This window comes from Pezoporus wallicus, unplaced genomic scaffold (genome assembly GCF_028554395.1).
Source record: "Pezoporus wallicus isolate ANWC-B61680 ecotype Strahan unplaced genomic scaffold, APGP_CSIRO_Pwel_v1 contig_818, whole genome shotgun sequence".
In the NCBI taxonomy this organism is placed as follows: domain Eukaryota; kingdom Metazoa; phylum Chordata; class Aves; order Psittaciformes; family Psittacidae; genus Pezoporus; species Pezoporus wallicus.
Window position 1 is genome coordinate 3,599,652 of NW_026636248.1, and position 22,670 is coordinate 3,622,321.

The 22,670-nt window shown below is 49.9% G+C and overlaps 1 protein-coding gene and 1 pseudogene across 1 annotated transcript; both read left to right on the forward strand.

Annotated features, from left to right (window-relative positions):
* The first annotated feature begins 5,744 nt into the window (after positions 1 to 5,744).
* Positions 5,745 to 8,811, forward strand: LOC130593874 (tubulin beta-2 chain-like; annotated as a pseudogene).
* An 11,026-nt stretch (positions 8,812 to 19,837) lies between these two features.
* On the forward strand, positions 19,838 to 22,574 carry LOC130593875 (tubulin beta-1 chain). Its single transcript, XM_057399335.1, has 4 exons — positions 19,838 to 19,932; positions 20,583 to 20,691; positions 20,963 to 21,073; positions 21,291 to 22,574. The coding sequence occupies exons 1-4, from the start codon at positions 19,876 to 19,878 to the stop codon at positions 22,349 to 22,351; spliced, it is 1,338 nt and encodes a 445-aa protein (XP_057255318.1). The 5' UTR covers positions 19,838 to 19,875; the 3' UTR covers positions 22,352 to 22,574.
* Positions 22,575 to 22,670: the final 96 nt, after the last annotated feature.

Genomic DNA, 22,670 nt, shown 5'->3' on the forward strand with positions numbered 1-22,670 from the left:
CGGTTACACAGACTCCTGCTTCCTTAATATACCGAATCCTAGCTAGCCGAGCAAGGCAATGGATTCAGTAGAAACTCGATTTGGCAATGATGCTGGGCAGCATGCTGCTATCAGGGTTTCAAGGATCAGTTGTTGGGGTGGAAAGAAATCGTGTTTAATCAAGAAGGATCGAAGCAAAAGGGGTGTTTGCTAGTCATGTGGCTTCTGTACCACCCCCAAATGAGGGTCTGACAGTGGGTTTACCCTCTGACACTGCCATTTGCAATCGGATCCTCAAACTATACAAATGTGCCAGATCTCAGTTCAGCCTGAACACACACACAGAGGCACACATAAAATTCCTGCTTAAGAAAGGAAACACCAAGACTGGTTTTCAGTAATAACTCAGACAAGCAAGCGAGTATTTTCTTTCATGCCTTGCTCTTTTGCATTTACTGAATTTGTTCCACATGAATGTAGAAACAGCTGCATCAGCACCACCACTGAAGCTGGAACCTTATTAATATTTATGCCTAGAGAGCAGAGCACACAGGAATCAAAACGCCTTCCCGCCATTGGCTCAGGGACCCCAGCATCCATACAACATCTTGCCACGTTTGCTGGCCAGGCAAGCAGATTTATTAGAGAGCAGATCGATTTCTCATCAGCACGCTCACCCGATCGCAGAAAAACTGCCCTTTTCCTCCTACCTGCTCTTTGCGTCTCGTCCTTCAATAATTTCCCAATTAGAGAAACCATTTTTCATCTCTTTTGCAGTCCTGTGGTTTATATTCTCATCTATTAAATACAGCAGGAGACATTAGTAGATGCTTGAATTATTATCATTTGCGTACCCATAAGCCTGAGTACAAATGAGATGAAACAAGAAATAATGCTGTGACAGACCTAGCATGTGCTAGGAGGGACTGAGTTCATGGCACATGGCACTATGCATTGAAAGGTGTTGCGTGGTGCCAGCGTGATCCTTGGAGCCTCCCTTGGGACTTATTTCCACTGCAGTTTCTGCTGCTAAGGTGCTGCAGTGAGACCCCTTAATCTGAGGCTGCAGGGTTTCCTTTCCAAGAGTGCCGGGTGGAATTCTGGCTGACAGCCTTGCTCCAGCTTTGTTTCGAGAGAGCAGTCCTTAGCTTGTCTAATAATGAGTAACTGGTGCACAGGCAGGTGCTCTCAGCAAAACTGAAACCTTCACATGTTTTTTAACTATGATACAAACAGTGGCTTGTAGCAGCAGTAAAAGAGAGGAAAAATAATTCCGGACTCTGGTTGAAGCCGATTGTGGGGAGGGTGCATAGCAGTCCCAGGTGGCTACACCAGCAGCCCCTGGCTACACCCCTGCTGAGACCAGGGACACCCCAAAATAGGCAGCACTAGCAGGGCTGTGAGGCAGCAGCCTCAGCCCCGGGATTCCCTAGCAAGTGCAGCAGCACCAGTGGAGTGCCCTTGCTCCCCTGTGTGGGCATTGGGGCTGCAGATCCAGCATGGCCACAGCCGGGAATCACGCACTGGGGCTTGCTGGGTGAACAGAATCCACCCAGCAGCCAGAGGGGTGTGGGGCCACCACTGACGGTGTGGCCACTCTTCATTGCCTAGTCCTGGGCCACCAAGGCGTGTCTCATTGCGCACACACTGCCATCAGTCCTGGTTATCATGGTCTAAAGGCAGCTTGGCTTTGATGATCTCTGAGGTTTAAGCATTGCACTTACAGGCAGAGATAGCCACTGGTGTATGGACCAGGCAGATGTGCGCAGAGGGAGGAGGGCTGGTCTTTGCTACTCCCACAGACATGTCCTCAGCGCTGACATGCTGCAGTTTTCTGCTGCCTCCCTGTTTTCTTCCCTTAGGATCTCATCACTTTCCCTGCCGGTTTTGATTCCCCCTTGTCCTTGATGATTGTGTTCCTACAGTCCTGTCTCTGCCTGCATTTGTACCTTTTCTTATCAGGTGTTGTGCTGCACTGCTGACTTCCCCAGAGCTTAGCAATCTCCTCAAGAGCCTGGGCAGAGGCTCCACAGCCAGACTCTGTTACAGCGAGGGCTTTTGTTGGTGTCAAGGCTACCAAGGGTCACAGCACACAGCCATGGCTACTACCAGCTTTGTCCTGCTCCTTGTCCTTTCCCACCAGCTGGCACAGGTGGCTCCAGCCACCCGCATAGCCTGCATACAACCCATATGCAAGGACAAACCGAAGCAGAGACCCATGACAAATATTTTGTTTGCAGAGATACAAAACGCTCCCTCTCCGTGGGTACCACCCTGAATTCCTCCCCAGTGTACCCAGAGTCCTCCCAGCCTGGCCCTCCCCTGAGTTACATGATACACACTGAGGAGCAAAAGGTTGGTTTGTCCTAAATGACCTACTGAGCCACCCTAAAAGCAGGTCACCTACTGTCTAGCCTGTCTGTGGCGTCAAACCTCAACTTGTGAGAGTCCAAACTTCTTTCTCATTTTTATATACTACAGCATCCCACCCCTCAAGATACAGAAAGCTTATTTGCCACTCTTGTGGCCTTGGGCATAACTTCAAGGTCTTTAAGTCATTTACATTCTTCTAAGAGGAGCCACAGACAAGGACATGACCCACGAAATGGGATGCTGAACCATGGGATGAGTGCATATTTTCTGAAAGGAAAAGCGATTTTTTCTTTAGAAAAACCTTCTAGTGACCCACAAATTGTACTGCAGAACATCACATAAATGCACGTATTTCCCATTATAAATTAAAATGACCGAGTCCTTCCCTTGGGCTTTGTTAGCTGGTTTTTGCAACCTTCTGCATCCTGCGAGGGAGTCAAGACTTTCATCAGTGACCACTTCAGTAGCTTCAGAAGGAGGCTCTGACGGTGATCACACCCAGCCGTGGAGCTGGGAGGATGGGAACCATGAAAGCGAGGAGGGGAGATAAAACTGGATAAAACTGGGTTGATGCTCTGAGCTTCATTAAACAAACTTGACTGAGGTCATGCTATTCCTCCTCTGGTGTCCGCCAAGGGCTGCCGAGTGATAACCCTGAGAGCCGGCGGTCCACCCGCCCCGCCGCCGCTTCCGCACTGCCCTGGCCGCGCTGCTTTGACACCCTGGGAAATCAGCAGGGCGAGGGAAAATGTTGCAGGCTTTTTTTGTTCCTTTCTTTTCTGTGCAGCTCCTTTCTGTCGCGGGAAGGAGGGAGGGCTGGTTGCCGGGGAGACTGCGGATGGAGGAATCCAGCCAGGGCCGGGGATGGGGCAGGGGCTGCGCTGACAGGCACATATTTCGATGTGAGGCAAATACAGAGAGGGGAGAGAGAGCCACCGGCAGCCAACAGATGAACAGTTCATTTTACTGCAAATAATTCCCAATATGCTACGCTGAACCTTCAGGAAAACCGCCGCTTCCAAAGCTTACCTTCGAATTAAGGTGGACCTTGTCTGAGGGCTCCTGAAGCGGAGGAGGGCTGCTGTTCGCCTCTAAAGGGTCTCATTTAAGGGCTGCAGAAAAGCTAGACCTGTATTTCCTCCCTCATCCCTCAGTAATGCTGTTCATTTTAGAAGCAAATCTTTCATAGTGTTTTGTTTTCTTCCAGTCTCAACAAGTTCCATACAGGAGATATACTTGAATCCCCCCACCTTCAAAATGTGAATTTTATTTGAAGATGAAGCAGTTGGGGTGGGGATCTTTCCTCCAGTGTTAATAATCCGTTTTCCTTGAATTAGATTTTAAAATGGCTTCCTTTGAAGCCTCAAGCTGTTAGAAATGAGCTTAACGTAGGTATGGAGTGTGTGTAAAATCAGCTCCCCCCTTTCGTGCTGAAATGACAGTAATTCTTCTAGTAAATAAGTAATACGCACTGTACAATACACAGAATATGTGGAAATAACAGTGGCAAGCAGCCATGGTACCTGTATTTCGCACCAGCTCTGCTGTAACGGGGTTTTGCTGCACCAGCGTTCTCAAGTGCACACCCATCGCAGCCATGGGAAAGGCTGGCATTGCTTTGAATCCTTACCTGAAGCGGTCAGTTGCTAATCCACTGGAGCTGCTAATCTGCAAGGTGTTTTTAAACAGGTTATTCTAGATGTGGATGTTGATTATGCAGTTAACATGCCACAAAAAGAAGAAGAAGAAAAAAAAAGAAAAAGTTTGCTTGGGATTAAGGCTACACTTTGCTCCTGAAGCGTGGTCAACCAAATAATAAATTCGCTCCTTAGCTTAGATCAGCAAAAACACATTTCAGAGGGAGTGCAAGTGATCAGATTTATTTTTTCAAAATCACTGTTGAAGAGACGAACATGAGGGTGTCTTTTCTAGAATCCCCTTTGTGGGGCTGGGATGCCTTCTTCCCGCAAGGCGAACAAAAGAAAGGTGTGGATGCTTTGGCATAGTCATCAGAGGGAACCGGGTCTTTCTGCAGATCGCCTGGGAAGAGTGTAAAATCCGATCTGGAGTGATCCACAGGCAGGGTTATCGACCTGCATAAACGAGGTTAGAAAGATTAGGGGAGTCGACACCCGGATAGAACAAAGGAAAGAGTATACTGAAGGGATAGGGATTGGAAATGGTGATGAACTTTCATCTGCCCCTCTAGAATAGCTGTAGCCTTCCTCTAGTGGGGTCGCTAAACTCGGGTGTATTGGGGTTTAGTGAGGTTCAGGCGGGTACAGCCCGGCGCTGGTTGCGGGCAATCTGCCCGCGCCTGCCGGAGCTCTGGGCAGCCTTCCCGGGGGGGCCGCTCCCTGCCATCGCCGCACCCTCGGTAACACTACTGTGGAACAGGCGGCACCCACGAGGAGCCGACACGCCGCGCTGGCCTCCCCGCAGGGCACCGGGTGCGGTGAGGACCGTGCCGCCCTCCCGTGCTCTTCCTCCCCCCCACCTCCTCCTCCTCCCCGCCCTCTCCCTCTGCGGCCGTTGTGCCATACCGGGATGCTCCCAAATAGCTCGGGGAAAGCACCTCTGGGCGTACATCTTCAACCCTCCCTTGATAACCCCAAGTTCTTCCCTTTCTTCACCCCTCAGCGTGTGAAAATCCACAGCTATCCGAGCATTTGCAAGAGCTGATCGCTGCCGATCCGAGGGACACCCCTTTTCCCTCAAAAGCCCAAGCGCCCTGCGGGCGGCACCGGCGGCCTGCTGTCTGGACGAGGGCCGCTGGTGGTAGCAGCCAGTGGACGGCTAAGTAGAGGGCAGGGCCGGCTGACAGGGGTTTACGAGGCACAGTCCGTCCGAGGGCTCCTTGCCCGAGGTGCGGGGCTGCTGCTCGCGGGTGTGGACTTGTGCGGGCAGATGGGCAGCAGCTACCGGCGCTTGTGGCGCCCCGCGGGTAGTGGAGTCCCCCGCCAGCGCCGTGTGAATGGAGGCACCGGTGGGGGGCGGGGGCAGCCGCCGGGCTCCCCCTCCTCCCCGCGGCAACGCCCGCTGCTGCGGCAGGGAAAGCTGCTCGTCCCGGGGAACAAAAGGCTGCGGTTGCCTCCGGACAAAGGGCGCGTGCGGCGGGGCGACGGGGCAGGGTTACACACGGACGGCCCAGGACGGGGCCCCACAACCGTCCTGGGCGCCTTTGTCCCCGGGGTCAGCAGTGAAACGGGGCGCCGGAGCACGGGCGGTGGTACCGGTACCGGTGCGCCGCGCCCGCTCCCGGGACGCCCCGCCCCTTACCGCAGGCCCCGCCCCCCGCTGCGGGAGACAATGCCGCAGCCACGCCCCGCCCCCGAACGCCCATTGGCTCCGCGCTTCTCCCGCATGAAGTCACCGGCGGGGCGGGGCACGGCGCCCGATTTAATGGGGGCCGCGGGGCGCGGCCGCCGCAGCAGAGAGCGTGAGAGCAGGCGGAGAAGGTGCGAGAGAGGGGCAACAGCGAACACCGGCACCATGCGTGAGATCGTGCACATCCAGGCCGGGCAGTGCGGAAACCAGATCGGCGCCAAGGTACGTGCCGGCGTCCTGGCCGTCTATCGGGAGCTCCGTGCGCGGAGCGCTGCCGGGCGTGGGGCGGTGCCCGCTCCAGCCAGGCACCGCGTGTCCCGCGGAGAGCGCTTCAGGGAGAACCCGTGTTCCGGCTGCGGAGGGGAGCACCGCCGCGGGAGCGTCTGCGCGGGCGGTTCCTGGCTGTCGCGACATGAGGGGGTTCCGCGGTGTGGGCTCGGCGCGCCTTTCGGCTGGGGGAAGACTAGGGGGTGCGGCGGTGCCGTGCATCGGCCCCCCCCGGGCTGCGGGTCCCTGGTGTGGCGGGTGAAGGGGGCACCGATCCGGTGCCACACCCCTCCCGTCGGGGGGGGGGCAGGGGCGCGGTGGTGTCCGCGTCTGGCGGGGGCCGCCCCCACGCGTGGCAAATCCCCGCGCGCCACGTGGCGGGGCTTTGGCCGGGGGGGGCGCGGGCGGGGCGTGGCGGCGCTGGCCCCCCTTCACCTCCCGTTAACCCCACCCGGTCCCCGCAGTTCTGGGAGGTCATCAGTGATGAGCATGGAATCGACCCCACGGGCAGCTACCACGGGGACAGCGACCTGCAGCTGGAAAGGATCAATGTCTACTACAATGAAGCCACCGGTAAGGACCCCCTGTAATGAGTTTCTTTCCTGTGCCGCTGGGGTTGGCAGCTGAGGCGGCCCCCAGTGCCTCCTGCCATGGAGGCTGTGCCCTCGCCCTCCCTGCTGTGGGTGGTGCCCAGGCACAGCTTAAATCATGGAATTATAGAATGGTTTGGGTTGGACGAAACTTGAAGATCATCCACCCCCTCTGCCAGGGGCAGGGATACCTAGCACTAGACCAGGTTGCTTAAAGCCCCTTCCAACCTGGCTTCAAACACTGCTAAGGATGGAGCATTTGCCACTTCCCTGGGCAACCCATTCCAGTGCCTCACCACCCTCACAGTAAAGAATTTCTTCCTTGTATCTAACGTAAACTTCCCCAGTTTAAGTTTAAACCCACAACCCCTTGTCCTATAACTAAATTTCCTAATGGAGTCCTTCCCCAGTATCCTTATAGGCCCCCTTCAGATATTAGAAGCGTGCTATGAGGCTTCCATTCAGCATTCTCTTCTACAGGCTGAACAGTCCCCATTTTCTCCGCATCTCTTTGTACGGCAAGATGCTTTGTATTCCAATCCCCAAATTCACTAATCCTCCAAGTCATGAGCAATTCCTAGGCAATGAATTGTGGTGAGGCAGAAGAGAGCACAGTAGGGCTCCCATAATGCTGGTGCTGGTTTCTCCTACAGGTAACAAATACGTCCCCCGTGCCATCCTGGTGGACCTGGAGCCTGGCACAATGGACTCTGTGCGCTCTGGCCCCTTTGGACAGATCTTCCGGCCTGACAACTTTGTCTTTGGTGAGTGAGTGTGGGATGGAGGAGTCCCAGACTGGGAGCTCTGTGCACAGAAAAGGACTTGGAGCAAGCATGCAGGTGACCCTGGGGGACATGAATGGCAGTAGCACGATGGGGATGAAGGTGAGGGGTGCAGGCTGTGGGGCAGGAGAGGTGACATCATCTCTGTTCCTGCTTGGGGGCCTACTAACGGAGCACCTTGCTTCTGGTGTGCCCCGCAGGTCAGAGCGGGGCTGGCAACAACTGGGCCAAGGGGCACTACACGGAAGGCGCTGAGCTGGTGGACTCTGTCCTGGATGTGGTGAGGAAGGAGTCGGAGAGCTGCGACTGCCTGCAGGGCTTCCAGCTGACCCACTCGCTGGGTGGTGGCACGGGCTCTGGGATGGGCACCCTGCTCATCAGCAAGATCCGTGAGGAGTACCCCGACCGCATCATGAACACCTTCAGCGTCATGCCCTCTCCCAAGGTGTCGGACACGGTGGTGGAGCCCTACAATGCCACCCTCTCTGTGCACCAGCTGGTGGAGAACACGGACGAGACCTACTGCATCGACAACGAGGCCCTGTACGACATCTGCTTCCGCACCCTGAAGCTGACCACCCCGACGTACGGGGACCTCAACCACCTGGTGTCGGCCACCATGAGCGGCGTGACCACCTGCCTCCGCTTCCCCGGCCAGCTGAACGCCGACCTGCGCAAGCTGGCGGTCAACATGGTGCCTTTCCCGCGGCTGCACTTCTTCATGCCGGGCTTCGCGCCGCTCACCAGCCGCGGCAGCCAGCAGTACCGAGCCCTGACGGTGCCCGAGCTCACCCAGCAGATGTTCGACTCCAAGAACATGATGGCCGCCTGCGACCCACGCCACGGCCGCTACCTGACGGTGGCCGCCATCTTCCGGGGCCGCATGTCCATGAAGGAGGTGGACGAGCAGATGCTCAACGTGCAGAACAAGAACAGCAGCTACTTTGTGGAGTGGATCCCCAACAACGTGAAGACGGCCGTCTGCGACATCCCCCGCGTGGCCTCAAGATGTCCGCCACCTTCATTGGCAACAGCACGGCTATCCAGGAGCTCTTCAAGAGGATCTCGGAGCAGTTCACGGCCATGTTCCGGCGCAAGGCTTTCTTGCACTGGTACACCGGTGAGGGCATGGATGAGATGGAGTTCACGGAGGCAGAGAGCAACATGAATGACCTGGTCTCCGAATACCAGCAGTACCAGGATGCCACTGCTGATGAGCAGGGAGAATTTGAAGAGGAGGGAGAGGAGGATGAGGCATAAGGTTGAAATGGGTAGGAGTTAAGTATAGTCTGAGCAGGCAAGTGTTCATTGAGAGAAGGAATCTGTGCAGTTGTGCTGAAGCATGCATTTTTTAATTTGGTGCTCTCCACTGTTGCTTCTGTCAGCAGTTTTGTATCCTTGACTGTCCAATGTAACAGTAGTTGCAAAAATACTTCTGAGTCCTCTGTTGAAATGGTTAACTTCTCAAACATAAAGGCTTTTTGTGTCCTAAACTGTCTCCTCTTTCTTATTTCTCTCTAGAGTAAGAGAACTCTCGTGTGGTTTTCTGTAGCTTCACTTCTTGGGTATTTTTCCTTAACCTTAGTGAAAGGCTAAGTTCAATAAAACAAGATTTCTTAGGCTGTGAATTTAACAGCATGAAGATGGAGTTGCTCAGCTTAAGATGGCAGCTAATTTATGGAAACTGTGGATTCATTGTTGGGACACTCCTCTGTCTAGCAGAAAGCTGCCTTGGCTAATAGAAACAAGACCCTGCACTTGAGAATCCTGCATCTCCTATTCATGGATGTACATAGTAGTGAGGTCAGCAAGAAGGTATTGAAGCCCACATTACAAGCTGTCAAAACTGATTTGACAGGATAGCTCCAGGCTTTCCCCTCTGCCATTCAGCAGCAATTAGTCAACTTGTTCCAGGGCCTATAGTACATATGTATGGGTGGCTGCCTGAAATTTGACTTGAACCCGAGACGTTTTATCTTTCCCCTAACCTTCCTCTCTCAGTATAAAAAGTCCATGCAAAGAGGCATGGGTCTGTACTAACATACAACTTGAGCTTCATTAAGAACCCGAACTGCTTCTTCTTCAGGTATAAAACTGTTTCCCAAAAATAGCCACTAATCTGCCCTTAACTGTAAAGGGATTGACTCACCAAGCAATAAATTCCATTTAGATGATGAAAGATGATGGCTAGTTTTTTAGGTAACATGGCTTGAAATGCTGCCTAGAGCATACATGCAGTCTTGAAATAGTAATCTATCAATACCTTAACAAGAGCAGTCTCCTGCCTCACAAGTTACACATTTACAGGACTGTTTGGTGCTCTTGGTCCCTGCAGCAGGAAACAGACCTGAGAGAGCAGTGTAGCAGCACCCTGTTGTGCATCTTTGTGAAGGTAAGTGTGGTTTCATTACAGTGAGCAAGTAGGAATCAATGTGACTCTATGCTTAGAGGATGCAGGAACCCTGAGTGAATCTAAAAGGCAGCTGTCAGAAGTTACAGGGTCCAAGTCTTTTCTATGAAACAAGTAAAATCCCTCATTGAGTACAGCAGTTGCCCAATGTATGCATAGTCCTTAGTTCACACAACCATCACTTAGGGGAATTTTCCGGTACTGAAAGTGTTGCTTTGAGAGCTGCTGCCAATGCTACAATTATGGTGGCCCTGAAAGAGCTGATATCCACGTGTGCTGCCTCTTTTGTAATCCTTCAATGAAATGGTTGCAAGGCATTAGTGGAATAAAGACAAAAGGGAGCTGCTGTGCATAATATCTTGCCTGGTTTAGCTCTGTTAATTGACTTCACTGCCTGTAGATGCTGCTCTGGGTATACCCTGTTCCTTTGCTGATAAACCTATTAACCTGGAATGAAGGACAACAGGCACTTGGTAAAGCTTTTCTCTGGTCTATATGCTTCATTTCTGATGTACAGCATGTAAAGAAGGGTGAGAGGCACTTAAGCTGCCTTAACTGTCAGTAAACATATAGAGCTGTATATATCTATAGTAGTACTTGTATTTCCTAGCTCTTGAGCAGTTACAGGATTAAGCATTAAACACATTGAGGTTGTTTTAGTAACTGAGGGAATACATGCTGCCTCAGGCCCTTTGGGGAAATAGCACCTTATCTGGTTGTCAGAGTAACCTTCCCTTGGAATTACCTAGCTGGGTTGCACTTGAAACTGTTTATCATACAGCTTTGTAAAGCTGAGGAGGAGAGCCAGCAAATGAATTGAAATAAAGTTTAAAGGATGAGAACCTGGTCCTTGCCTTTCCATAGCAGGTTTCACTAGTGTTCAGCATGTCTAGCTTGTAATTCTTAGTGTAATTACACTCTGTCTCTAGCTAACCCTTAAATATAGCTACACAAGAGACACATTTCACTACAGCTCCCTTACTAGGAAGCAGGGCATCAGCCTACATTGCTGTATTCTGTTTCATTGTTTTGTTTTTTTTTTTCCTGTTTCTGTTGTGGAAGAGAAGCCATAAATAGAGATACTTTAGACAGCAGCATGTCCTTTCCTAAATCCTATGCATCATATTTGCTAGTCATAATCATTTAAAAAAAAAAATCAAACTTATTTTGGTAGCTGAGAGAAATACTGGGAATAGAGATACTCGAAGATGTAAAGGAAAGGTTCAGAACTTCTTGATGGGAACAGTAAGTCAACTATAAGGGAGAATGAGTCTCCTCAGTGGGCCTGTGGGCTGCAGTACCATTTTCTTTTTGTTGGATCTTTTAGCTTTAGCTGTATGTATCACCCAGGAGACCATTCACTATAAAAACCGGAGACTGACTGCTGTATGCCAAACAACAAACAGATGTCTTCACAAGTGCTCATAGTTGCACTTTTTCTGTTTCACAAAGAAAGCAGAGCCATGGAAATGGTTTCAAATTGAGTAATCTGACTGCCTTAACCTCCATTGGGTGTTGATTTGTCCATGTGATGAACGATGCCTATGAGGCTAAAGGTCTTGCATGAGGTATCCTGTTTGGAAAAAATGAGTATAGATAGTACAGACTTAGTGGTGTGCTGCTTAAACCACTTACAATGATTCATTTGTGTTGAAACAGAAGTTAATAATATCAAGCATTATATTTTTGTTTCAACGTATCAGTGGTGGCCTTTGTTGACAATTAGAGCTGATGGTGTTGGGGAAGGAACAACCTCTCTTTTTGTTCCCTTTAAGAATGTGGTATTTTTAAGCACATTAGCAAAATGTCTTGACCAAGGCAAACAACTCAAATGTTTGTCTTGGTAGATATAAGATGATAAGTCTAAATAAGGCTGTAAAAAGCAGCTACAGGTAGTATGTAGATTTAAATAGAAATGGAATGAGGTGTGGTAGCACCGAGATGCCATCTCGCCTAATTTCTCATTGCTGTTTGGTTCTGGGACCTCAGTCTATGCTGTTGTACCACTATAGACTGGTACATCAGTGTAGACTGACTGTAGACTGGTCTGTCAGCGTTGTGAAAGGATAGTCCAATATGTGGTCTGGTTCTTCAAACCGCTTAAGTACCTGTTGAGAACACAGTCCTACATCTGTTTTCTAACAGGTGTTTCCTGGTCTGCCAGGTGGGAGCATTAACAGTTCTCAGCATATGTGAGGTGTCCCTATACATCAGAAACCGGGTTGCACTAAACATACAGTGGTCGAATGAATGTGATAATCTAAGAATTAAACCGGAGGCCCATCTTGTTGACAGGTGTATCTTGCCAAAAGGTATGAGGTGAAGAACACAGTAAACCAAAGTAGCAATAGGATTTATAACCTGAGGAAAGAAGGGAAATCCAGATCTTTGGTCTCTTCTCCAGCCAATTCTCTGAAAAATGAGTCAAAATCCTAATCTTCTGTGCAGGCAGATCTGCTTATGGATGATGATATCACATGCTGCATACTTTGTATAGTGCTTGTAGGTCTTTCTAGGTATCTGTGCAAATATATGTGCTTAAAGAATTCTGAAATTCTTGAAGAAATCTAAAATGTATTCATGCTATAAGCACCTGTCTTTTGATACTCCAGCAATTACCTGTCCAGGCCTGTTTGTTATTAAGACGGGAAAGAGCAGTCTCTTGGAGCTCAGATTCTTCCATTTTAGATGGCTGTTATCTTTAGCTTGCCTACATGTAAATCTAAAATGGAAGCATTCAGTCACAGGAAAGTGCCTGAGGCCATGGTGCATTTTGAAAAAAGACGTTTCTTGGCCCTGACTCTCTTGGACACTTGTCCAGCTGGAGCCCTCCGAGCATTTGAATCTGAGGCAAGGGGAGGGTATCAGGGGAGCTGTGAAGCCTGTTCCTCCCCCTTCCCCTTCTGCCAGCAAAGGACACAGTGCAGGTGACAACTCTTTCCTCTCCCTGAGCAGTTTAACAAGCAGCAAACTGTTTCCCTGCTTCAATCCCATTTCAAGGATTTTATTTGTGACTCTGCCAGAGAGAAAAAGTGTCTTTTTGAAGTGTGTGGAAAAAAAAAAAAGAAATAATTTAAGAGTAGGTCATTCCCTCCTCCTCACTCAGAGTCATTTTTCCCTCACAGCCAGAATTCCTCTCATAAGGGAGAAAATCAAGTCAGCTTTGTTAAATTATTGTTTACTAACATCTCGTTCATGCAGGGTAGAGATTTTCTAAGTGGTCTCAATTTATCTTGTATGTCATCTTTGATAACCAGATTATTTTTCTTACTTGGTAAGTTTAGGGCATACTTTCTTTTCTTTTTGGCAAGAGTGTCACTATCATTGCAAAGAGCAAATAGCAAACGGGTTAATAACCCAGCTTAAGCAGAACGCGAAAACACTTGCTTCAGAGGACAAAGTGGCTACCCTGGCAGAGGTTGTGTAGCTTGTTCAGTCAACAGTCCTCTGTTGTTTTGCACTGAAAAATGTTTCCACATTTTCTGTGAATGTAATAGAAAGATACTGCCTGCCTCCGTGGTGAATAATTAAACAGGGTTTTCAAGCTGGATTCAAATGGCCTCACAACAAGCTTTACAAACATGAAATGAAATTCAAGCATTGACTTACAGTCTGCTGCTCTGCATCCAGCACAATGCTGGTCTTATAGTTAATAAATTAATTGTATGGCTGGTTTTTGGAAATTCCAGCTGTGATTCCAGCTCTACCCTAGCAGGCTGTGAGAAAGCTTGCATTAGAGATTTCCAGTGCATTGAGAAAACCGCCAATTGACTGGGCTGGACTGATTCAGTATCTTCCAGCTGCTAAAAGGGATGGTCCTATTTCCCTTGCCTTTCTTCAGATGTTACCTTTGTGTTATTTCCCTTAGGCAGCTCCAGGGCATGTCTGACCCCTCTACCAGTCAGTTAAGCTCCCTAAACTTCATAGTTAGAGACAGTAAACTGGGGATGGGGAAGAAGCTTCTTCTTGGATTACGGAGTGCACCAGGGGGAGAACTGGTGCAAAGGAGGAGGAAAAGGCAGGCAGCTGGAAGCAGGAGGGAGCAGAGCAAGATGTTCAGTAGATTCAACCACCTGGTGTGATGGCACCCTCAACTCTCCTGCAGAGAACCATGGCAACTTTAAAGCATGTACATTGAATCCCACCACAAACTACTGCATCTCTTAGCAGACATCAAAGGATGAAGTTTGGAGTTTGTTCAGTATCAGTTTGAGTTACAAGTAACTACTGGATTGCAAGATAAAGCAAGGAGGCTAAGGAATAAAAGAAACAGTGACTAGCAGATCAAAGTTGCTATCTGTGCCTTGTTCTTGATGATGTGCAAGATATAAAGTAACCTAGAAAACATGATATCAGTTTTTCATTTATACTGGTGCTGGAATCTTAGTCATCTCTTGACTGAAGGACCCAGTTTGTAGAGATAGCAGACGTATTTCATCTACTGAGCAATCTTAAAAGGTAGATGCAGTCTGGATGGGGGCAGCCATCTGGCTCCTGCCCCATCACATCTGGTGTGCCAAGCAGAAATAATGAGAGGCTGCATTGTTTTGCCCTTCTTCTCAGTAAATTGCTGCCTGATGATGCTCAACATGTTTTTTTCTTCCTGGAGTAATTTTGCAACATGTGATCGTGTTTATGGTGACCTTGGAAGCCAGATGAGTGGGGTTCTGTCTGCTGTGTCCTGCACAATGACATTCACAGAAATTCCTGACTCTGGGTGGCTATAATCTAAGTTCACAAGAGAAACCATAGGGTGTGGAAGAAATATTGTGTTCATGAACAAACAGTTCTTCCCTCAAAAGGAACACGGGTGATTTTAGATTTGCAGTGCCCTAAATAGCTTTGTTATGTGATGCTCTCTCACACGTTTATTCTCTCTCCTCTTTTGTCCTTCGCCAAACACACAAACCCTGAGGCACAATAAACACACGTACAGAGGACTCTGCAATGAAACTGCTTTTGCTCATTCATAAAAGCATGCTCAGCTGTGTAGTATTTAATTGCTTTAGCGCCTGTGGTAGGTTGTAATTTTGAAATAAAAATAGATTTTCCTTTTTGGTATTTTATTACTAGAATTAAAACCTCCTTCACAATTATTCCACCCTTTTGCTGTCAGAAATATTCTTTTATCTGCATGCACATTGCAAATGATTAGCACTGGGTTCTAAAGGTGACCTCAGACAGTCCTCATCAGATGGGAATATCACCGTTATGAGATAGGAGGCAAACAATAAGCTGATGAACAGAGCCTGCTCGTTCGAGTACCTTCAGAAAGACTCAAAACATCATGTGGTCTCTGGTATACACGCCTGAGCAATATGTGACGTCACCCATCGCAAGTAAGTGAGACTGAAGCCACAGGCAGACATTTTGTATGCTTGAGCAGCTGTCACATTTGTACATTTGTGATTCTTTTCCGAACAATGGGAAATTACAGACAGACGTGAAAATGTTGTGGGAACCCTGTTGCCTCCCTTGTGCATCCATCTCCTGGGCTCTGCTGTTGCCCTGGAAACTGGGAAGACAAGGTTTGGTGCAGGCAGGGAGCAGGCAGGGGGGCTGCTGGCAGAGCTTTGGCTGCCCAGTGGCACATGCACTGTCTTGCTGTGAATGGGAGAGTTTTGAATTTCACTTGCAACAATGAACACTTAGAGTTTATGGAGCTGTGTTAAAAAAATACAACAGGGAACTCCCCTATCTACTTAAATAGCACTGAGGGCTAAGATTTGTTGAATCATTTTCCAAAATGGAGGGTTCTGAACTTACATTCAAGTGATCAACATTTAATTTGCTTCACTGTGTGCTCACGGGTGTTCAGCATTGCTGTAGGTGAGGGAAGGTATGCACATAAACATCTACCTCTCTCTAGGTACTCAGTTTTAAACCCTGGAGCTATATCACCCCCAGAAACTAGAGCGGATTTACAAAGAGACCAGTGCTATGGCATCTAAGAATTAGTTTCCCAATAAAAGCTCAGAATCCTTAGTGGAATAACTATGAAGGACAGTAGGAGGACACTGTGTAGGTGGGAAGAAGACGTCTCAAGGAATGTTCAGGTGCTTTCAGGAGAGGGACCAAAATGATGCAAGTTGGTATTTTGTAGATTTCCAGGAACACTTTGGCACCCAAAAAGCCCTTTGATGCCTGTGTGGATGCCCCCAGGAATGCCAGAGGTGCAATTGTATTGTAGTTCCACCGGTAGTGAGAAGATGTAACCGCCTACTACTGCTCAAAAGGGTGAGTTATGGCTACAGCAAGTAGAAATGTATATGCATGTGTTGTGTGAGCAATAACAAAGACTGCCTGTGATTAAGGATTGCAGAAATGTGTCAAAGGAAAATACTGACAACAGCTGGGATATAAAGAACACAAACTTCAAGGGAATTTGGTGAAAAATATCTCAGTGCCAGCACAAGTCTGGATTTTTTGTGATTGAAAAAGCCATGTGTAAAAACACCACATGTAATTCCATGTGTTGCAAAGCTTGAGCCAGTCCCTGCTTGTGACATTTCACAGCAGCTGAGGTTTCCGCGCTACAGGAGAAAAAGACCTGCAGTTGACAAGCAAGTCAATTCAGTGGAGCAAACTGAAAGCCACTTTTGAAAATATGACCAAAGTATTTTTCCAAGCAGCCAAATGCTGGGCAAAGATAAGGTACTTCCTTATCCACTAGTATTTCCTGCCATAAAGCAAAACATTGAGTGAAACCACTGACATTATCCATTGATTTATACTGTGTTAAGTATCGTTAAGGAGTAACATGTAAACAACTTTGTTTATTTTGGCTGCAGTTACCTTTCTTATTGATAGTGGTAATGATTTGCCACATAAATTTTTACCTCTCCTTTTCAAAAATCTGTGGTTTTGAAGCTGTTTTAATTGCAATTGTTGTAGTGTATTGTGACAGAGATCAACAAACCCATCTGTTTTGTTGGTCACACACAGCCTCCCACTCCTTCCTCTCCCTTTCAGATGATCACAGAATTGTGGAGATTGGCCAGGACCTCTGGAGATTGCCTGGGAGGGTCAGCTAGGGCAGGTTAATCAGGGTTGCGTCCACTTGGGTTTTGTATGTCTCCAAGAATGGAGAGTCCAAAACCTCCCTGGGCAACCTGTGTCAGAGAAAAAGAAGTTTTTTCTTATGTTTAGAGGGAATTTCTTTTATTTGTGGTTTGTGCCCATTGCCTCTCCCACTGGCACTGGGCACCACTGAGAAAAGCCTTGCTCCATCTTTTTCACTATTTCCCATAAAGTATTTATACACATTTGTAAGATTCCCCTGAACCTTCTCCAGGACAATCAGTCCCAGATCTCAGCCTCTCCTCATATGACACATGTTCCAGTACCTCAGGTTTCTCTATGTCGAGCTTTTCCTATGCCGTTTTTTCACTGAAAATGTCCCCTGCCATATTCAGTAGTGGGTCTATTTTTTTCCCAAGACTCCCTTTTGCTGCAGATGGACCTGTAGAAGTCTTTTTCACATCCTTTGCTTTGACTTTCCTAACCTTTCCTAACCCTGCACACTAAGACACTGGTTGCTCCTGGATCACCTTACTCTACTTCCACCTCCTGAATGCTTCCTTTTTCTATTTGTGTTTACTCAGAAGCTCCTTGTTCATCCATACAGGCCTCCTGCCACCTTTGCTTGATTTCCTGTTTGTTGGCATGAGCCATTCTTGAGGCTGGAAGAGGTGATTCCTGAAAATCAACCAGCTATCCTGGACTCTTTTCTTGAGGACCATCTCCTGCAGGATTCTTCCAGACAGATACCTGGAAAGGCTAACATCTGCTCTCCTGAAGATCAGGAAACTGTGATCCTGCAAGTTGCCTTGTTCTCTTCTATTGGGATCTTGAACTCCACTATCTCATGGTCACTGCAGCCAGGGCTGCCCTGAGCCTTCATAACCCTGACTTCTTCCTTGCTTGTAAGTACCAGGTCCAGCAGTGTGTCTGCCTTTGAATTCCTTGGTCATCTGTGCCAGGAAATTATCATCAATGCACTCCACAAAACTCCTGGATTGCTTGTACCCTGCTGTGCTGTCCCTACAGCAGATATTGGGGATGTTGAAGTCCCCCTTGAGGACTAGGGCCTGTGAATGCAAGACTAATTCTAGTTCTCCAAAGGTCTTACTTACTTCTCTTCCTGATCAGAAGGTGTTTAGCCACCGCAGCATAGTATACATTGGTTTGACCACTAATACTGACCCTTTAGATCTCAGCTGGCTCACCATTCACCCCCAGGCAGAGGTCTGTCCGTTTCTGCTACTCTCACACAAATGGTGACTCTCCTTCCTTGCCTTCCCAGTCCATCCTTCCTAAAGAGACTGCCTCCCTCCATCAATGTCCTGCCATGTTGTCCCCTCAGCACTTCATATTGTGCTTGAGGGGGACCCCTTCCAGGTCTGTTGTGCTGAATATGAGGCTAACATGCTCCACTGCTTCCCTGTTTGATTGTGGGTTGTCAGCTCCCTTCCCTGGTCTCTGTGTAAAGCTGTCCTCACCAAGCCAGCCAGCTGTGTGCCAAACTTTCTTTCACTATTGAAAAATTTAAAGCTGTGAATCAATTAATGTTTTTATAGTCACATTCAATAGTTTCTGCACAATCCATTATAGACCCTGCTGAAATTTATTTTGGATACCCTTCTCAGCAGCAGTGCAGATTCAGGTGTATCTCAGTTGGTTCAAATATAGTGTTCTTACTGTTGTTCTTGAACTTGTCGCTCCTCTCTCAGTCATCTGCCATGTACATCTGTTCAGTTTATTTCTATGATGGGCAAGCAGACATGCTGGGAGCAGGATCCAAAATCTTCCAAAATGAGATGTGTGGCAGGTGTCTGGTAGGACAGCATGTAACTTATCATAGAATCATAGAATGGTTTGGATTGAAAGGACCTTCAAAGGTCATCTAGTCCAATCCTCCTGCAATGAGCAGGGACATCTTCAACTAGAGCAGGTTGCTCAGAGCCCCACCCAGCCTGGTCTTGAAGGTCTCCTGGGATGGCACATCCACCACCTTTCAGGCCAACCTGTGCCAGGGTTTTACCACCCTCATTGCAAAGAATTCTTTTCCTCACATCCAGCCTGAATCTCCCCTCTTTAAAACTATCATCCCTAATCCTATTGCAACAGGGCCTGCTGAAATCTTTCTCCATCTTCTTATAGGCCCCTTTTAAGAACTGAAAGGCCACAATAAGGTCTCACTGGAGTCTTCTCCAGGCTGAACAACCCCAACTCTTCCAGCCTTTCCTCGTAGTAGAGGTGTTCCATCCCTCTGATAATTTTTGTGTCTCTCCTCTGGACCCCCTCCAACAGGTCCATGTCTTTTCTGTACTGAGGACTCCAGAGTCAGAGGTAGGGGTCTCACCAGAGCAGAGGGGGAGAATGTCCTCCCTTGACCTGCACTTATCCCACTCCTATGTGTGCTCCAACTCCTATCGCAGCCAGATCACTCCCAGACAAAGCCATTCTTTAGTAACATCATCAAGTTTCATGGCAGCCTTCTGCATTCCTGAGGTCAGAGCTCTACACACACAGGTTTGGCAGCACTATCTGAAGCAGGGTTGTGCTGCTTGAGCATGGCTGTGGGGTCTATTGCAGCCACCCAGTCCCCATGTGCTGCAGGTCTCTGAGATATGGAGAGATGATTCTTGGGCTTAAAACATACCAAAACACGATTACGGAGGCTTGAGCTAGAAACACAGGTTTCACAGGTGCTAAAAACACAGCAGCGGCAAAGAAAGTAATGGGATGAACTCCCGACAGGTGCACTAAGAGCAGTTTGGGAGGTTGGAGTTTTTGGGTTTATTTTCCACCTTTTCGGCCCAACACCCACCACGCCGTGTGGAATTCCGGCCGCTCTCCCTCCCACCGGCTGAGGGCGAACCCCCTCCAGCGCTCCACGCCCGCCGCACTCCAACCGCGGACGGTCCTGGCGCGCACAGCCCGCCCGGAGCCCCCTGCAGCGGGAGACAACGCCACAGCACCACCCCAACCCCATGCGCCCATTGGCTCCGCCGCATGAAGTCACCGGCGGGGCGGGGCACGGCGCCCGATTTAATGGGGGGCGCGGGGCGCGGCCTCCGCAGTGGAGAGTGCGGGAGCGGTGGAAGGGTGGTGTGCGTGCGGGGCAGCAGGGGACACCAGCATCATGCGTGAGATCGTGCACATCCAGGCCGGGCAGTGCGGAAACCAGATCGGCGCCAAGGTAGGGGCGGGAGAGGGGGGCGATTCCCGGTGTGCGACTGTGGGACCCTGGGGTCGCACGCCGCCCCGTCCCCAAAGGGAGAGTAGCCCGGGGCTTGATAAAGCATCGCGGCTCCTGCTCCCGTCTCCGGCAGTCTGACCCTCCTCAGTGCTGGGCGCCGGCTAGGCTGTGCCCTGGCTCCCGCCTTTCGCTGCCCGCCCCGCTTTTCCACGAGCAGCAGCGGCATCCGACCTGCTGCCTCCCTTTCTTCCCCGCCTCACTGGTGCCGGCCGCTGAGGGAGCAAGAGGTGTTTCACTGCTATAGAGAGCCCCCTCACCGAGGGTGTTACAGGTGTCATCTTCTTGAAATGCCTAGAGTGTCTTATGCCCCTGCTAGACAATGGGAGAAGACTAAGCTGAGATACCTGGGCACTGTCATCCTTTGGATATAAGCAATAAAAGAATTAACTCACAGGTTGGTGCTCAGCTGCCTGCTTGCCTTCAGCTGCTGTGGTCAGGGAAAGCCTTCTGTGCTGCCTCACCTTCCTCCAGGGCAGCTGCGCTGCTATGCAAGGGAGTGGTCAGGAAATGGCATGTACAGACTGTGCTGGTGTGTGTGATTGGCACTGGCCAGCTGTGGTTAACAACTGCTGTTCTCCAAATATTTCTAGTTCTGGGAGGTCATCAGCGATGAGCATGGCATTGATCCCACAGGCAGCTATCATGGGGACAGTGACCTGCAGCTGGAAAGGATCAATGTCTACTACAATGAAGCTGCTGGTAAGTGTGTCTGCTTCATCAGATGCCTTTAAATAAACGGGGCAGACATGCCAGCTCACTAAGGCTGGAAAAATCCCTGAAAAAGAGCTGTCACCTGCCAGTGACTCCTCTAAGAGAGCTTTGTTCTCAGAATGGCTCTGATAACACAGTAGTCTTGATCTAGACAGTGTGTCTCCAGTAAAATGCAGGGAAGTGGAATGGAGCACAGCAGGGGTCCTGTGACACTGGCTGTCAACTGTAGGGCTCATGCTGGTGCTGGTTTCTCCTGCAGGTAACAAATACGTCCCCCGTGCCATCCTGGTGGACCTGGAGCCTGGCACAATGGACTCTGTGCGCTCTGGCCCCTTTGGACAGATCTTCCGGCCTGACAACTTTGTCTTTGGTGAGTGAGTGTGGGATGGAGGAGTCCCAGACTGGGAGCTCTGTGCACAGAAAGGACTTGGAGCAAGCATGCAGATGACCCTGGGAGACCTGAATGCCAGTAGCACGATGGGGATGAAGGTGAGGGGTGCAGGCTGTGGGGCAGGAGAGGTGACATCATCTCTGTTCCTGCTTGGGGGCCTACTAACGGAGCACCTTGCTTCTGGTGTGCCCCGCAGGTCAGAGCGGGGCTGGCAACAACTGGGCCAAGGGGCACTACACGGAAGGCGCTGAGCTGGTGGACTCTGTCCTGGATGTGGTGAGGAAGGAGTCGGAGAGCTGCGACTGCCTGCAGGGCTTCCAGCTGACCCACTCGCTGGGTGGTGGCACGGGCTCTGGGATGGGCACCCTGCTCATCAGCAAGATCCGTGAGGAGTACCCCGACCGCATCATGAACACCTTCAGCGTCATGCCCTCTCCCAAGGTGTCGGACACGGTGGTGGAGCCCTACAATGCCACCCTCTCTGTGCACCAGCTGGTGGAGAACACGGACGAGACCTACTGCATCGACAACGAGGCCCTGTACGACATCTGCTTCCGCACCCTGAAGCTGACCACCCCGACGTACGGGGACCTCAACCACCTGGTGTCGGCCACCATGAGCGGCGTGACCACCTGCCTCCGCTTCCCCGGCCAGCTGAACGCCGACCTGCGCAAGCTGGCGGTCAACATGGTGCCTTTCCCGCGGCTGCACTTCTTCATGCCGGGCTTCGCGCCGCTCACCAGCCGCGGCAGCCAGCAGTACCGAGCCCTGACGGTGCCCGAGCTCACCCAGCAGATGTTCGACTCCAAGAACATGATGGCCGCCTGCGACCCACGCCACGGCCGCTACCTGACGGTGGCCGCCATCTTCCGGGGCCGCATGTCCATGAAGGAGGTGGACGAGCAGATGCTCAACGTGCAGAACAAGAACAGCAGCTACTTTGTGGAGTGGATCCCCAACAACGTGAAGACGGCCGTCTGCGACATCCCCCCGCGTGGCCTCAAGATGTCCGCCACCTTCATTGGCAACAGCACGGCTATCCAGGAGCTCTTCAAGAGGATCTCGGAGCAGTTCACGGCCATGTTCCGGCGCAAGGCTTTCTTGCACTGGTACACCGGTGAGGGCATGGATGAGATGGAGTTCACGGAGGCAGAGAGCAACATGAATGACCTGGTCTCCGAATACCAGCAGTACCAGGATGCCACTGCTGATGAGCAGGGAGAATTTGAAGAGGAGGGAGAGGAGGATGAGGCTTAAGTCCTGTAGTATTCAAAGAACTTCTCTAAAGCAGGCATGTGTACTAAGCGACTTCTTTCTGGTAGTGGTGGTGAAGCATGCTCTCTAGAAACAGTGTACCCAATTATCCCCTCAGTTCTTGTAACTTTGACAAATTTCTCCATGTCACAACTCTGAATCCCAGTTATTACAATGTTCTTCCCCTTTAATGTTAAGAGCACATAAAGGCATGTATTCTAGATAATGTTTTCTGTCTTTCTTAACATAAGTTTAAAAACATGTCAAATCTTGCAGCACAGTGGTGCACGCTGATCTACTGAGAGGCTTACATTTTATCAAA

Bases quoted from the DNA above. Each gene is read 5' to 3' on its own strand.
- LOC130593875 (XM_057399335.1), top strand. From the start codon at position 19,876: ATGCGTGAGATCGTGCACATCCAGGCCGGGCAGTGCGGAAACCAGATC. The intron at 19,933-20,582 runs GTAGGGGCGGGA...AAATATTTCTAG, and splicing joins GAAACCAGATCGGCGCCAAG to TTCTGGGAGGTCATCAGCGA. The intron at 21,074-21,290 runs GTGAGTGAGTGT...TGTGCCCCGCAG, and splicing joins GCCTGACAACTTTGTCTTTG to GTCAGAGCGGGGCTGGCAAC.